Below are 14,869 nucleotides of genomic sequence, written 5' to 3' on the forward strand. Positions count from 1 at the left end.
GTATTTGATAACATTGAAAACCCATGTATAGGCACAGGACTAGTTTTGTTAGGGGACCTGGGGTAAAAATAACCAGGAAATTTAGTCTTGTCTAAATGTGCCATGTCAGTAAAGACAGTGGAGTATGACAGTTAACTTAACAGTTTCAACTCCTATGAAACAGTCTAGGGAAATAACCCTAGGTAATACTAATCCTGTGAATGCAGCACATTTAAAGACGTGTGGTAAAATGCATGAAACACACATTATATCTAATCTCTGCTGGCTTGTTTCACACTGTTTTGCTGTCAAATTCAGCAAGCAAGATCAAACACAGTCTTCAGATACAACGGCACACATTCAGATGCATTAGAATGGATTCTGATGGTTAGTAAACAACAGGAAATCATTAAAATTGTTAACGGGACCAAATGCCTCCATGGATTTGTATTAATATGCCCAAAATCAATAATATATGCCTATTATGGAGATGGCACACGTGACGACTGTCTGAACGGTGTGAAAATGTACACCTCCCACATTATTGTTATATATTTTAATCCAGTCCGAATTGGCCAGTTCTATTACTGATGTTCAGAGATAAAAATCATATTACCCCATGTCCATACATAAAACTAGTCCTGTCTGCATAGGGTTAAAAACATACCTCAAGTACAGGAACGGGGGGCAGGGCACCCAGAGGAGCTATAGGGGCATCAAGCCATCTTAGCAACCTTAATAGTATGTTGGGTTTGATCTGACACCACTCCTTTTTTCTCTTCCTTACAGGTATGCATCGTCCAGAAGAGAGACTCAGAGAAGATGTTTGCCATGAAGTACATGAACAAACAGCAGTGCATAGAGCGAGATGAGGTCCGAAACGTCTTTAGAGAGCTAGAGATTCTACAGGAAATTGAACATGTTTTTGTAGTGAACCTCTGGTGACTATCATGTGTTTTTCACTTAATTCTTTCTGCCCTCTGCATGTGTTGCCATAGAGAATGTAATTATAGGAGTATGCATGTATCAAAGGTAGGATAGGTGATTATTGAGCATGCACATATGCACTTACCTTTGTATGAATCTTGTGTTTACCATTTAATAATACCGTCCGTTGAATCGATTGGAAATGGTGTCTAAATCATTTTTAACGTGACCTAGAAAATTTGGTTTTTGATGCAGATTTGACAGAGTGCAAATGAATCATACACACACTCTTTAATTACTCTTATCAACCCCTTGAGGAGATGGCCATGTTCTCCTTTAATTATTGAATAAACCCTTTGAGAACAAAATAGAGTTCAACTTTAATTATCAAACGAACCTATTGAAGAGACTGTTTCTGTCCTAGTTGCAATCTCGGAAAACCACAAAATCAAGAGTAGTTACTTGGAGGAAATAAATGCATATCGGTATGTTTGAAGTATCGCTAGTACAGGTTGTAGGTGCAATGGAAGTATGGCTCAAAATTGGCCAATTATTTTAAAATGTTCAAGGCCATATCAATGTTTCATAGTAATGCATATCATACTAACAGGTGCTTTTGAAAACAAAAGTAGGGTCATGAAAGGGGGAAAGAAAGCCCACCTGGGAAACTCCCATTGCTATAGTGACACAGCACTCAGTGCACACAACAAAATTGCATTTCTGGCTGACCTGTGCAAGGGGGCAGCCCAAACGGCACCCCAATACTCGGGGTACCAGTCAAGGAGGAGGATGGGGGAGAGCACTTGTTAATTACTCCCCCCCCCAACCTGTCGGGTTTGAAGTCGCACCGGCAACCTTTGGGCAACAAGCATCAGGCTCTAATTGTTTACTCATGACTGCCCCTAACCACTTACCCATGATTGATATAGACTTGATATACAACAACAAACAGCATAAAATGACCATACCGAAAATGCAATTAAAATACATTCATTTAAAAACTAAATTAAAATAAAAGAAACCAGCATTTGATGTACATACCTGTAGGCCTACTGTCTATATAGCACATTTGGACGTGGTGCCAGGTGGGCATGTAGAGTCCAATTCGTAATCTTGAAGCAAAAAGTGAAGGGAACTCTCACACTTTTATTCCGATACAATAGTGTACATTTATTGCATACCAAAACAAGTGAATTAGCCAAGTGAAATATGCAAACTTTTTGGTCACAGTAAGATCATCCCCAGGAAGAATGAGTGAGTGCTTGTGACAAGTTGGGTGTTAAGCCCTATTCCGATGGGACTAGTTTAATGGGGGAACCTGGGGTAAAGTGATAATAACCGCGAAATGTAGTCCTGTCTGAACGTGCCATGTCAGTTAAGATAGCAGAGTATGTCGGGTAAACTTGACCGCGTGTTTTACCTCCTGTAAAACGGTCAGGAGGAATTACCCTTGGTAAAACTAATCCTGTCCGGATGCGACCCTATGTAAAAATGTCTGGTTAAGTGCACGAAACGCACAATATATTCAATCTCTCTGGGCTTGCAAACATTACAGCCTTCCAGTAAACCATTCCAAGCTGTGTTCGCTGTCAAAATCAGACAGCATGGTCAAATGTACTCTCCAAATGAAAGGACGCACATGCAGACGCATTAGAAAGGATTTTGATTGGTTAGTAAACCAACAGGCAATTATTAGAATTGTTCCACGGGACCAAATGCCCCCATGGATGCGCAATAATGTGCTCAAAAATCGATAATATATTGCGGAGTTGGCACGCGCATGACGACAAGTGCTGTCACAACGGTACGTGATGAGTAACCCCTCCTACTTTCTGTTCGTTTACTGAGATATTTCAATCCAGTCCGAATCGGCCATTTCTCTTACCGACGTCCTGAGATAAAAATCACATTTCCCTATGTCCATACATAAAACTAATCCCGTCATATTACGAAAGGACTAGTTTAATGGGGGGACCTGGGGTAAAGTAATAATAATCGGGAACTTTAGTCCCGTCTGAACGCACCATGTTAGTAAAGATAGTGGAGTACCTGTATGTCGGTAAACTTCACAGTGAGTTTTATCTCCTCTAAAACGGTCCGGAGAAATTACCCTCGATAATACTAATCCTGTCCGAATGCGACCCTATGTAAAGATGTCTGGTTAAGTGCACGAAACGCACAATATATCCAATCTCTCTGGGCTTGCAAACATTACAGCCTAGCAGTAAACCGTTCGTTTTGTTTAAGGTAGTTGTTCCAAGCTGTGTTCGCTGTCAAATTCATGGTCAACGCACTCTCCAAATGAAAGGACACGCATGCAGACGCATTAGAATAGTTTTTGACTGGTTAGTAAACCAACAGGCAATTATTAAAATTGTTCCACGGGACCAAATGCCTCCATGGATTCGCAATAGTGTGCTCAAAAATCAATAATATATTGTGGAGTTGGCACGCGCATGATGACAGTGCAGTCACAATGGAGTTACCCCTCCCATTTTCCGTTCGTTTACTGAGATATTTCAATCCAGTCCGAATCGGCCATTTCTATTACCAACGTATATTCTATTACCAACCTAGAGATAAAAAACACATTTCCCCATGTCCATACATAAAACTAGTCCCGTCAGAATAGGGCTTTAAAGGGGAAATCCAGTGTAAAATGGCTTAAATGGTGTTAAAACATGATGCTGATATGAGGGCTAAGTCTGGGAACATACCTGATGCCTTGCATCAGTGGCGGCTGGCAGTCTGCCAAACAGGGGAGGCTGGTCAATTACAATATGTCCAGAACGACAAAAAAAGGGGGGGATGGGGTTACACACATCTTACATTGGTCCTGAGCAACAAATGGCCCCACACACTAAAGGACTCTTGTTGAAACAAATTTGTTGGAAAGCTGGTGCTTTTTACTACACATATTGTTCTTAATTATTTGAGTGTAGCTATTTCTGAGAAATCTTGCAAGCAGTCTGTTCTGGAATAAACATGGGAACTGACCTGTGGTGGGGATTCTAACAGATAGCTGCAGTGTTGCCAGATTTTCTACGACAAATAAGCAACTGACGTCCTAAAAACAAGCCCAAAAGAAGCGACTGACGGGCGTCGTGAAAACAAGCCCAAAAGAAGCGACCAAAGGGGTGGGTCGTCAGTTGCGTGCCTAGTCAGGGAAGACCTTGCTCTTTGCGGGGGTCTGCATGGCAGCTAAAATCACCACAGGTGACCACAGAAAGTGGGAGTTAACGATGCTGTAGTTGGGTCACTTGTGAGTATGAGTGATAAAAAACTAGTTGCCATTGAGAAACACATCCAAATACATCCAAATCACCGGCAGAGCAGGAGAAAACAGCAAGCCAGACCCTGAAAAGAACAAGCCCCCAAAAAAAGCAACCCGCGACTTTACCGAATTTAAAGTGACTGCTCAAAAAAAGAAGCCCACGGTCGCTTATGATAAGCGGACTTGGCAACACTGGATAGCTGGTGCTACTATCACATTATCTAATTCAATTAATCATTATCCCCCTTATATTCATATGGAAATGTAATTTTAAAAAATATTTTTTATTATCATTAGGCCTACCTCCGCCACATAATGATGTGATTGAGTTTGTCTTTGTTCATTACTGGGTGCATTGCACATCTTACCATGAGGGGGCGCCAAATCTTTAATTATTTAACATTGGCAACAGCATGCAAGGACTCGTCGTCAGTCACGGGACTTTGCAGTTCACCAGTTGATCAGACACAAATACCACGAAAGCTCAAAAGAAACGGTTGTTCTTCCCTACCTTTTTCACCAAGTCATTATTAGGCAGTGCTCTGCTCTGCTCCTTGATATTCATTTTCTCCTCATAAGGACATCTGGAATTCGCCAGAATTTAATCCACAATTTTGCATAGCTGTCTAGCTTTCTTGCAAGCTAGCCCCCTCGAAAAGTAGGCAACCTCAAATGTTGGAATTGGGAGATTAAAAAGGATACGGACGTGCCACTATAAAGACTTTATTCGCAACACTATGTTTACAAGAATATGTACACAAAACTGGAATATACCGCAATGAATAGCTTCCTCACTGATTACCACGATGAGGCTCAGTCAAATTAATAACATATCCGCATGTCAACTATTGACAGTGACACCGATTTTTTCCCAGGGTTCACCCAATCACAAGTCGGAGCTTCAGTCTCCTGTACCAATCGCTCTCACGCCCATCTCCCTTCACTCTCACTGAGGCTCAGTCCCCCAAATAAAATAAAAAATATCTGGACAATAACCAATGAGCGTTTTTTTGGCCATTGACTAAGCGCACATTCACACATGCCATTGAGGTCCAGTGAGACTCTACTCACTACCATTGTCATGAGGGGAAAAAACTTCAAGCAGAAATTATTAGATGAATCGCAGAATCATATTACTGCCTGATTTTATTAAGTTGAGCACATGCATATCTATGGAGCCGGATATGAAATAGCAATGTTATGAAGTTAGATAAAGCATTAGGCCTACTAAAAAATAACACTGTTCACCGTGATTTTGTACAGGAGGCTCCGCCTCCCTTGAACTCATAAAGGAATCGCCTCTGCCTTGCAATAGCCTCAGTCTCACTGCAGGGCCAGCCCCGGGCTGGCCCGGACAAAAGGGGGCTGACGGTGATCTCATCAAAAGGGGGCTAGGTGCTAAAGATGGCCGCCGGGCCAGGTTGTGGGGCTAAAGGCCGCTTTTCCTGGCCCGTCGAATTCGATGGGCCAGCAAGCACCACCGAGGCTCGGAGGCGGGGTCAACCTCTGTGTAATAATCTGCGCGATGTCATTCCACGCTGAAACTGCCTTCAATACAAAGAGTAAACTAGACGTGTCGGTTGTTTTTTAGCATCACAGACTCGACGAGAATGAAAATGAAACATTAAATCTTTATATCACGTGCATGTTTGATCGCACTGGCAGCCACAGTGGTAGTTTGGAACAAAGAAGTGGCTCATTTGTCGAGGACGAAGCGGAATGTTTCCTCGACCTCGGAACCACTGTTCAACTGTCCAAATAACTTCAGCGTCGTAACTTGCAAGCGCATGTGTTGTCTTTGGTTCGTGTAAATAAATCAAACAACAAAGCACGGGCAACTTATTTAATGAAGAGCTCACAGTCCGTAGACCGACGAAGGTTAGAACAAGGAAGTAGCGCTGGTTCTCGACTCGAGGACAGAGCAGGCTGGTCGAGAGGACCAATCTTATCGCTAAATTCTGGGCAAATTATGGTTAAGCATTAGTTTGGGGTGTTTGGCTTTCTTATGGCATAATTTCATAAGATGCAACCTTGGCACTTCTGTTTGTGTTTTTAAAGTTATTTAGCCAACATAACTTTTTTGTTGTTATCAGGGCATCATGGGCACCACTAGGCCTACACTTAAACTCATAGCTAAGTCGTGTCGGCTTTTTTCTGCTTTTAGCCGCCAACTCTTGTGCCATTATCGTGATTTGGCATGCTTTCCACTGGACACCAATAAAAAGTGTCTCACAAATACTCACACATGACATTTATGTCGGCTTATTTAGCTTTTGCGCTATTATCGCCGAAGGTCTGGTAGGCTATAGGCCTATCGCACGTTTCAGACAGATCGCCAAACACAGTTTGAAATTTACACAAGGGCTTTAATGTCAAATGGATGGAAATAACATGAATGAATAGACCGGTGGCACGCCGCAACGAGGGGGTGTGTCGCTATGTCCGGGGCTCATAATTTTCTATAGCAACTGATGGTGCTGTCTCCGGGATTTGGTCTCCTTTCACATGGTAACTTATTCAATTACCTGCACATTCATGTCTCGCTATGTCCGGGGCTCATGCTTCTGTGCGCGACTGGGCATGTTCGCACGTCTCCTTCTGTTCACTCTCAGTTGTCGAGCTGCTCGTATTTTCATGCGTCTTTGTCTTCTTAACATGCGCTGCGTCCCATACAGCTTCTGAATCGACAACTTTGCCATGTAATAAAACGGCGACCTGCTCCAACAGAGTTTGCTCAATTTTCTTCTCCTTCTTTGTCGTTGTTCTGTTGTTGTCCTTCTGTGATTTGGGGCGAAAGTGGGCTGTGCCCGACTGACGTTTCACAAACAAGGCGTGTACCTGAATGTGCCTGGGGTCGGCTATGAGTCCGATCAGGCAAAAAATGGCCCGGGCCGGCAGCTCCGAGCCGGCCACTCTCCTGAGCCCCGGGCGGCCCCGGGCCGCTGAAGCGCGGCTAATGAGACCAAGGCTCATTGAGAAATCCAGCTCTAGTTACCCGATGCTAACATTGGGCTTTTGCTGTGGTTCAACGGGGCATAGAAGTAGCCATTGTTTTAAATCTCTACTTTCCACCAATTTACGACAGTCTGCAGTAAACTGACTCTGGTGTTGGCTATATCAGCCAACCTGGCGCAGCCTGTAAGAATGGCATTGTTTCTAAACAAACTGTGGGCTACCAAAGTTTTACATGTCAACAACCCTGCGACACTACAGAATTAGATTTTGGGCAACTTTGAATGTCGTAAATGGGTGGAAAGTAGAGATTTATAACGATGGCTACATTGATGCTTGTAGAGAAATGTTAGCATCGGCTAACTAGCACTGTATTTCTAAATGCAGGGGAATTAAGCAGATGAGGTATGTGGAAAAAGTTAGTGTCGAATATCATGCTTTAACACAATTTAAGCCATTTCACACTGGATTTACCCTGTAGCCCCTTAATGCGCACCGTACCTCCAGTGGCACGCTGTAATAGACATTGAAATGTAACTACCATAGCACTACAATACTATGACACAACACAGGTCCTTTAGTAATGCACCATGACTTGGTCATTACCATTCTGGTAACAATGAATTTATAAAGCCGCGCCTAAAGGGGTTAAGCCCTATTCAGACGGGACTAGTGTAGTTCAGTTAAGTTCAGTTAAGGACTAGTGTAGTTCAGTTAACCAAGAGTACAGCTTGTAGTGAAGTTACAGGTCTGGTAAAACTAAAAATGTTAACATGAAAAATACACACATTAAATAAATAAGCAGTATAGAAAATGTCCATAGATGTCAGCTTGTCCATAGATGTGTTGATCAAGGCGAGAGTTGGAGGAGGCGTCGCTTTAGACAAAGCAGACAGCTCTGCGGTGTTCCTGGGTAGATACGAGGTGCTAGATGACGGTGCATACACACAGCAAGCGCGGACGGCCACTTAACGTCCACTGAACGTGTCCGGTATCAGTACGAAATGGTTAGAATACATGAAAACAAATCATGCCTTGCACACAGGAGGGCGGTGTAAGCACGGTGTAAGCACGGTGTAAGCACGGTGCATGTCCGTCAACGTAAGCGGCAGACCGGACATGTCCGCGATGCTCCTTGAATATAGAACTCGAGTCTATTTTCTTGCGCGGACGTCCGTGTCCAATGAGTGGTCTACCATTGAAAATGAATGCTGCTGCCCGTGGACAGAATGCGAACGCTAACGGTACATGCACACACAGACGGCATGTTTCCTTAACGTCTCCGTGAGCAGTGCGAGTCCGAGAGGTTCGCGGGCTGCTTTTCACACTGCACAGTTAGGGGCAAAACATACCGAAGCCGAACGGAACCGGCACGGGACAAACGCGGTCTTTCTGCTTAGTTTCGGCCGGCGTGTTTTTCTTTGCCTTTCACACTGACAGCGTCGGCGTGCGCGGCCAGTCCTGTTCAAAACCCTCCCCACAGCCAAAGCTAGCATGCTACTCTGCCATTCATTTGAATGAGACACTGCCGGTCGCCGGCGTGAAAAATACGCTCGAGTTCTATTTTCCAAATGCAGCGCGGCACGGAGCCAGCTCCCGCGCCGCTGACGCTCGACTACCGCCGGTTGGTGTGTAAGGACAGATATGTTTCAATGTATTTTCACCGACGCCGCTAAAAAACGCGGCCGTTCCGTGTGTAAGACCCCTAAACGTCCATGTTCTATCCACGGGCAGCAGCCATTCATTTTCAATGGGAGCCGCGCATTGAACGCGGACGTCCGCGCAGGAAAATAGACTCGAGTTCTATTTTCAAGGAGCAACGCGGACATGTCCGGTCGGGACGGACATGCGCCGCGCTTACACCGCGTTCCTGTGTGCAAGGCATGATTTGTTTTCATGCATTCTAACCGTTTCAGACTGATAACGGACACGTGAAGTGGACGTACTGTGGACGTCCGTGCCGTTGGTGTGTATGCACCGTGACTGTGCAGTGTGAAAGGGAGCAACAAAACAGCTTGCAACCTCTCGGACTGGCGATGCACCCGGATACATCAAGCGAACGCGAATGTCTGCTGTGTATGCACCGTAACCTTTTCTAAAGATTCAAGGATTTTTTTGCTCATAATATAATGTGGTCACTACCCCAGAACATAAAACCGAACCTGGAGAATTTCAGATTTTATTTAATATAGTTAGAAAGTTTTCTACTGATGGTGCACAGTGTTTGTCCCAGTTTCCAGAAAATTAAGTCACATTCAAGGTCAGAAAGCATAAACCGGCTGAAATCAGGACAACCAAGCAGTGATGCTGTGCGTGTGTGCGTGCATGGATTGAGAGAGAGAGGAAGGAGGAATGAGATGTGCCTTGTGCAGTCCACTCCCTTCTAAGTGTATGTAGGGCATTGTCAACTCTGAAAGAACTGTGTAGCTTCCCACTTTTCTCTCTCACCTTCTCTCCTGTAATTCCCTGAAATCATTTGTCTTCCTGGCCCAGTTCTTTCAGAGCAGCTGTGCTCGGTTGTGTGCAGTGTGAGTCACCACCAGGCCTCTAACTGGTAATAGCGTTTCTACAAGGCTGCACAGTGGTTACTCACATAGGGCCTGAGGTACTCAATGTGTGTACAAAGATTGCTTGAGTATGTCATCTTTCAGGGGAACTCAACATGAGAATGTTACCTCAGTTGATCTGCACTTTTAGCGCACATTTAAAAAAAAAAAAAAATCTTTGTGAACTTGACGACGTTTTGGATGCCGGCTTGAATGGTGCCGGTGCCCGCACCCGTACTCTGGGAACACAAGTGATTACTGTTGAACCATCCGCATTAATACCGTTTAGTTCACAGCATACCCGGTTGGACCTGTTGACGTCTACACAGTTCTCTTCAGAAGGATGTGTCTGCAGAGCCACAGACCAGACAGATTTGTCCCACGCATCCGCAATATCTAGAGCAGGGAAGTAAAACTCAGGCCCGGGGGCCAATTCTTTTATTTGGCCTGCCAGATCATTTCACATGTATACAGTATTACTTTTGGACCACATGCACCATTAATGTATAGCGTAACAAAAGTTGAACAAGAAATTTGCTGTGTCACAGGATGTGCAGACACATTTTAACTAACAAATATGATGGGAAGGAGTGTATGTGAAATTTAAACATGAGTATAAAGTGCATGCATGCACTATTTTAGTACATTTTTTACTAAATAATTGTTGAGTTCGGCCCACAACTTTGTTCCAAATTTTGATTTTGGCCCTCGGTCAATTTGAGTTTGACCCCTGAGCAACCAAAAGCCTACCATAAAACATGTGGCCTATCATGGCATTTAATTATGCAGATATAGTCCTGTTACCCCAATATGAATTGACAGTGTTTTGACGGTGATCCGTCTTTATCAGTGGCCCTCTAGTGAAGACGGAAGTTTTTTTGCGACCACATATGTAAAAGTTTTATCTTTTACCTGTTTCCACGGTGAGACTTCAGTCTTCATCAGTAGGCCTCTATGTTAAAATTGCATAGAAAGGCTGGCTAATGGCATAGAGAGGCTGCTTCAGTAGTCACAGTACATGGATGTTTCTTTTGGTGAATTTCAGCTTCCCAATGTTGACATCATACTGTAGTTATATACGTAAGTAATGAAATTACAAAACTTCATCTAGCTCTTACAGAGGCAGTTTGTATTGTAGTCCTCTATTAAACATAGGCTATAGTAGCCGATTGAAGTCTAGTAGGCTAGTGAAGTCAAATTTACGATTAGCCATGGAATTTCAAACGTGTCAAGGTCAAACGTGGTGTGAGGCACTTGGGAGAGTGGAAAAATCCCAGAGTTGTTAGTGATCACCACTCTGATGCACATTATTTCTGCCATGCTGACATGCACCTATCTTGGTTCAAGGCCAACCACTTTGCTTGCTGTGGTGCACCTGGAAGGAAGTACTTGCCGAGTGAGGTGTCTTGCCAAAATGTATCAGTTGTTCCAGGAGCAGAACCACAGGACACCAATTTCTCCCTGTACTATGATGTCTTCCACAACTTGTTCAACCTGGTGTTTGGGCATCTAACAAAGGACTGCTGTGCCACCTGCATGAGTTCAAGGCTTGGAATGGAAGATCACACTGTCAGGAGAAAAGGCAAGAGCTGAGGCCTGTATAGAGCAGCTCCCCTGCCTATGATGACCACAGTGAAGGCTATAAAGAAGAGGGACATCAAAGCCCATTGGGAAACCCCATTGTCATTGTGACACAGCACTTCACAGCATACAAGTGAACACTGCACACAACGAAATTGCATTTATGCCTCACCAGTGCAAGGGGGCAGCCCTCAATGGCTCCCCTCGGGAGCAGTGCGGCGGGACAGTACCATGCTCAGGGTACCTCAATCATGGAGGAGGATGGGGGAGAGCACTGGTTGATTACTCCCCCCACCAACTTGGTGGGCGGGAGTCAAACTGGCAAACTTTGGGCTACAAGTCTGATGCCCTAACCGCTTACCCATGACTGCCCTCCTCAGGCTTCTGAAGGCCATTGGTTTTCCAGCACACATCATGGCTTTCTACAAGCCTGCTTTGGCCGTGCCCAGTGATTTTAACTTTTTTTATAGGATATGTGCTTAAAGATAAGATAGGATTTTAAGATAGGACTTTAACTTTTTTAGGATATGTGCTTAAAACCACTCCATACCCAAACGATTGAGGATATCTTGAATGCACTTTAGGCATTTTTGTAAGAATACCTAATTGGGAACTCCAGCACTTGACGTAATTCAGAGCAACAACCACGTGAACCAACTCTGCTGCAGCATTTTTGGTACACAGGATTTGTTTAAGTTTTGGAGGAGATGAAGTGGACACAATGTGACTTAACCTCCACTTTTTGATTGGGCACGACACAGTTCAGTCGAAGAGCAAAAAGTGGTGGCCGAGTCGCGCTGTGTCAAGCTGTAGGCCTACCAGACAACTGCCAGTGGAAAAGAGGTATTACATTAATTGATACAATTAATTGAAAACCCCTTCCGTGCGGATATATCATCTCACTCCAACTATCACACATCTCTGCCCTGGTCATCATGCTGCTCTGGGAAGTGACGCACAGTATTTGAGCTGTAAACACCACTCTCCTGGTGAGCTCAAAACAGATGTGAAAGGGTATTTGTATGCGATTTCATATGTTTAGAGTTGTGATTGTGAAACACTCCACATATTAAGTTAGACGCTGATCCTGTGGTCGAAGTGAGAATGTTGGAACTGGGAAACCTATAATAGATATGATACAATGATGGCAGCTATCCTATTTGGCTGTAGTTTAGTAATAATTGCTGACGTAAATGCTGTCCCACTTCGTATGATAAAATTTAAACACAATTTCCACTTCATCGAAAAGCGTATTGCTTTGAAAGTTAACTTGAAAAAGGGAATTGAGGAGGTGCCATATTTCAACACACATGCTAAACTAACTTTATTTTACTCTGGAACCAAATCACAGTTACAACATAAACAGTCTCTCAACAAACACACAAACTTCAGCTGAAAACACACAAGTTGCCCTGAGGCGCAGACAAGTCTTTGGAATAGGGATGCGAGAAATGAAATGACCATGTGTCTCATAAAATGTGAGGCCTCATCCGGCATCATCATTTCATCAGCATCATTTTACGTTGATGACGCACACCTCGAAACGAGGTCTCATCTGTCATATCCACTTTTGCTTGCTGCAGGCTCCGTGGCCTCGCTTCAAGTTTCCCATCACTACTTACGAGTCAACATTTTCAAACATCAAAATTGTCAGGAGGAAACAAGAGATACAGTAGCCCTACCGATGGATTGACTGTGATGGCAACAAACACACTGCAAATACAAAAGTTAAGAATTGGCTTGGTATGTTTATGTAAAGGTGGCTCTCCCCCGATTTTGCTTTTGCAATGGGGCTCTTATGTAAAAGCGACTGTCTCCTTTGAAAAGTGAAAGACTGCTGTGAAGCTGCACGCACATACACACACTCCCCTGTTCTATTTCTGTCCAACCTCACCCCCGCCCCACCCCCCATCACTTTCTTTTTCCTCCTTTGTACCCTTTTTTCTCCTCTAGTGCCTCTCTTGCTCTCTCCACTACCGCTTTTCCTCTTTCGCCCCCAGGCTGCCACTCTCCCTTTCTATTACGCCTCTTATAGCTCTTTCACTTCAACAAAAACTCTCTATTTTTTGTCCTCTTCATAACTAACTCTGTCTCTCTACTTCTCTCCTTTTATGAACCCTCTCTTCTCTCCTTTCATGAACCCTCTCTTTTCTCTATTTTCTCCCCATTCCTTCAGTCATTCATCGGTACTCTTTGTCTGTCCACCCATCTCTCAACATTAGGGGCATTTAAATGTGACCATCTTCATGGTCTCATATATGGCGAGGGGAATTTAATTAATGTTTGGTGTCAGGTCATTAAAAATAGAAAAGGCCATTTGTGCATTTTTGTTTCCAAGTTCCCATTTGTGAGACTGAAATGCTGATCTAAACATAGGCCTCACTCTGCCTTCCAGATAGATAGAGGAGACTACTGGGCACACTAGAACCTAGAACTTTCTGGATGTTTTGGAGTTATACTAGTAATTTCACTACTTGCTGTAATCTACACTATAGTGTTGTATGTGACAAATAAACTACTCTACTCACTGTACTCACTATGGGTTGATCTAGGGATGGGTATGGTCTGGGCATAAGTTAGCATTCTTTTGTTTAGCAACAGCATGTTGTATTGCTTGTATGTCTTGCTTGTGCAGCATGGCTTATAACTCTTCTTACAGCGTCACCTCACATGTGACAACAAGACAATGCTTGTAGAAGATGTACCTGCACTAGTGGGAGGTTAACATGCATTTTTATGACAGCAGTCTAGTAATTAGTACATGCAATGAAAACCGATTCCTATAGGAGAATCTTTGTTTACACATCTGCTACGTACGTATGTGCGCAGCCAAAACAGTCAACATTAGCGGTCAGTTGTCTCTTCCCCAGGGAGAGGCTGGGCCGAGTGTTTGTCAAAGTGTTTGTCAAAGCTTCCCCATGATAATCCTTGACATCCTCAAGAAAAGTGAATGTGCTGAATATTGTCTCTGTTTTGCAAATGAACCTACACACTTTCAAACAATGTGGAGATTTTTCAACAAAAATGTATGACATTTCTGAATGCTGCAAACAAGCCAAGTTTTGCTCCTCAGAACCATTTTTTTTTAATATTCTATATACAAAATGAATGTCTGGTTGCTCCTGAAAATGTGAAACAGAGCGACGTCAATAAAAAGTGTGATATTAGGTATTTAGTGTCAACTACTGCACATAGAGTAGGCATGGTACGGTTTGCGTCGCAAACCGAGACCGTACGGTTTGCATGTCACGGAACGGGGTAGTGGGCAACCGCACGGTGCCCACGGTTTCAAAAAAAATAAAAAATAGAGTGACCACCGGCGGACAACGCTATTAAAATCCTACTACTTTTACAAGCATAAAACACAAAGACTACGTAGGATATTGAGTGTGGAAAGACTGATTTCTATCAGCCAACTGAAAGGCATAGGCCTAATGTAACAGCATGCGCCAGCTGACTAGGCTACAGTAGCCTACAAGCAAGTGCAGGTCGGTCAGCAGCGTCACCCTCTCCCCCCTCTCACTCCACGTTAGCGCAAGTGACTGTTCCCAGCCTTTATGCTGACCATTTTAAATTAAATGAACATGAATTTACAAACAATGACAGATTT

At 43.7% G+C, this 14,869-nt stretch overlaps 1 protein-coding gene across 1 annotated transcript in view; it reads left to right on the forward strand.

Moving 5' to 3' along the window:
• LOC134441855 (serine/threonine-protein kinase 32C-like) overlaps positions 1-14,869 on the forward strand; it is a 44,975-nt gene that overhangs the window by 15,931 nt on the left and 14,175 nt on the right. Inside the window, exon 3 of the mRNA XM_063192271.1 lies at positions 769-920. Within this exon, the coding sequence (XP_063048341.1) occupies positions 769-920 (152 nt within the window). The remainder of the gene's footprint in view (positions 1-768; positions 921-14,869) is intronic.

Source organism: Engraulis encrasicolus, chromosome 24, assembly GCF_034702125.1.
Source record: "Engraulis encrasicolus isolate BLACKSEA-1 chromosome 24, IST_EnEncr_1.0, whole genome shotgun sequence".
NCBI lineage: Eukaryota > Metazoa > Chordata > Actinopteri > Clupeiformes > Engraulidae > Engraulis > Engraulis encrasicolus.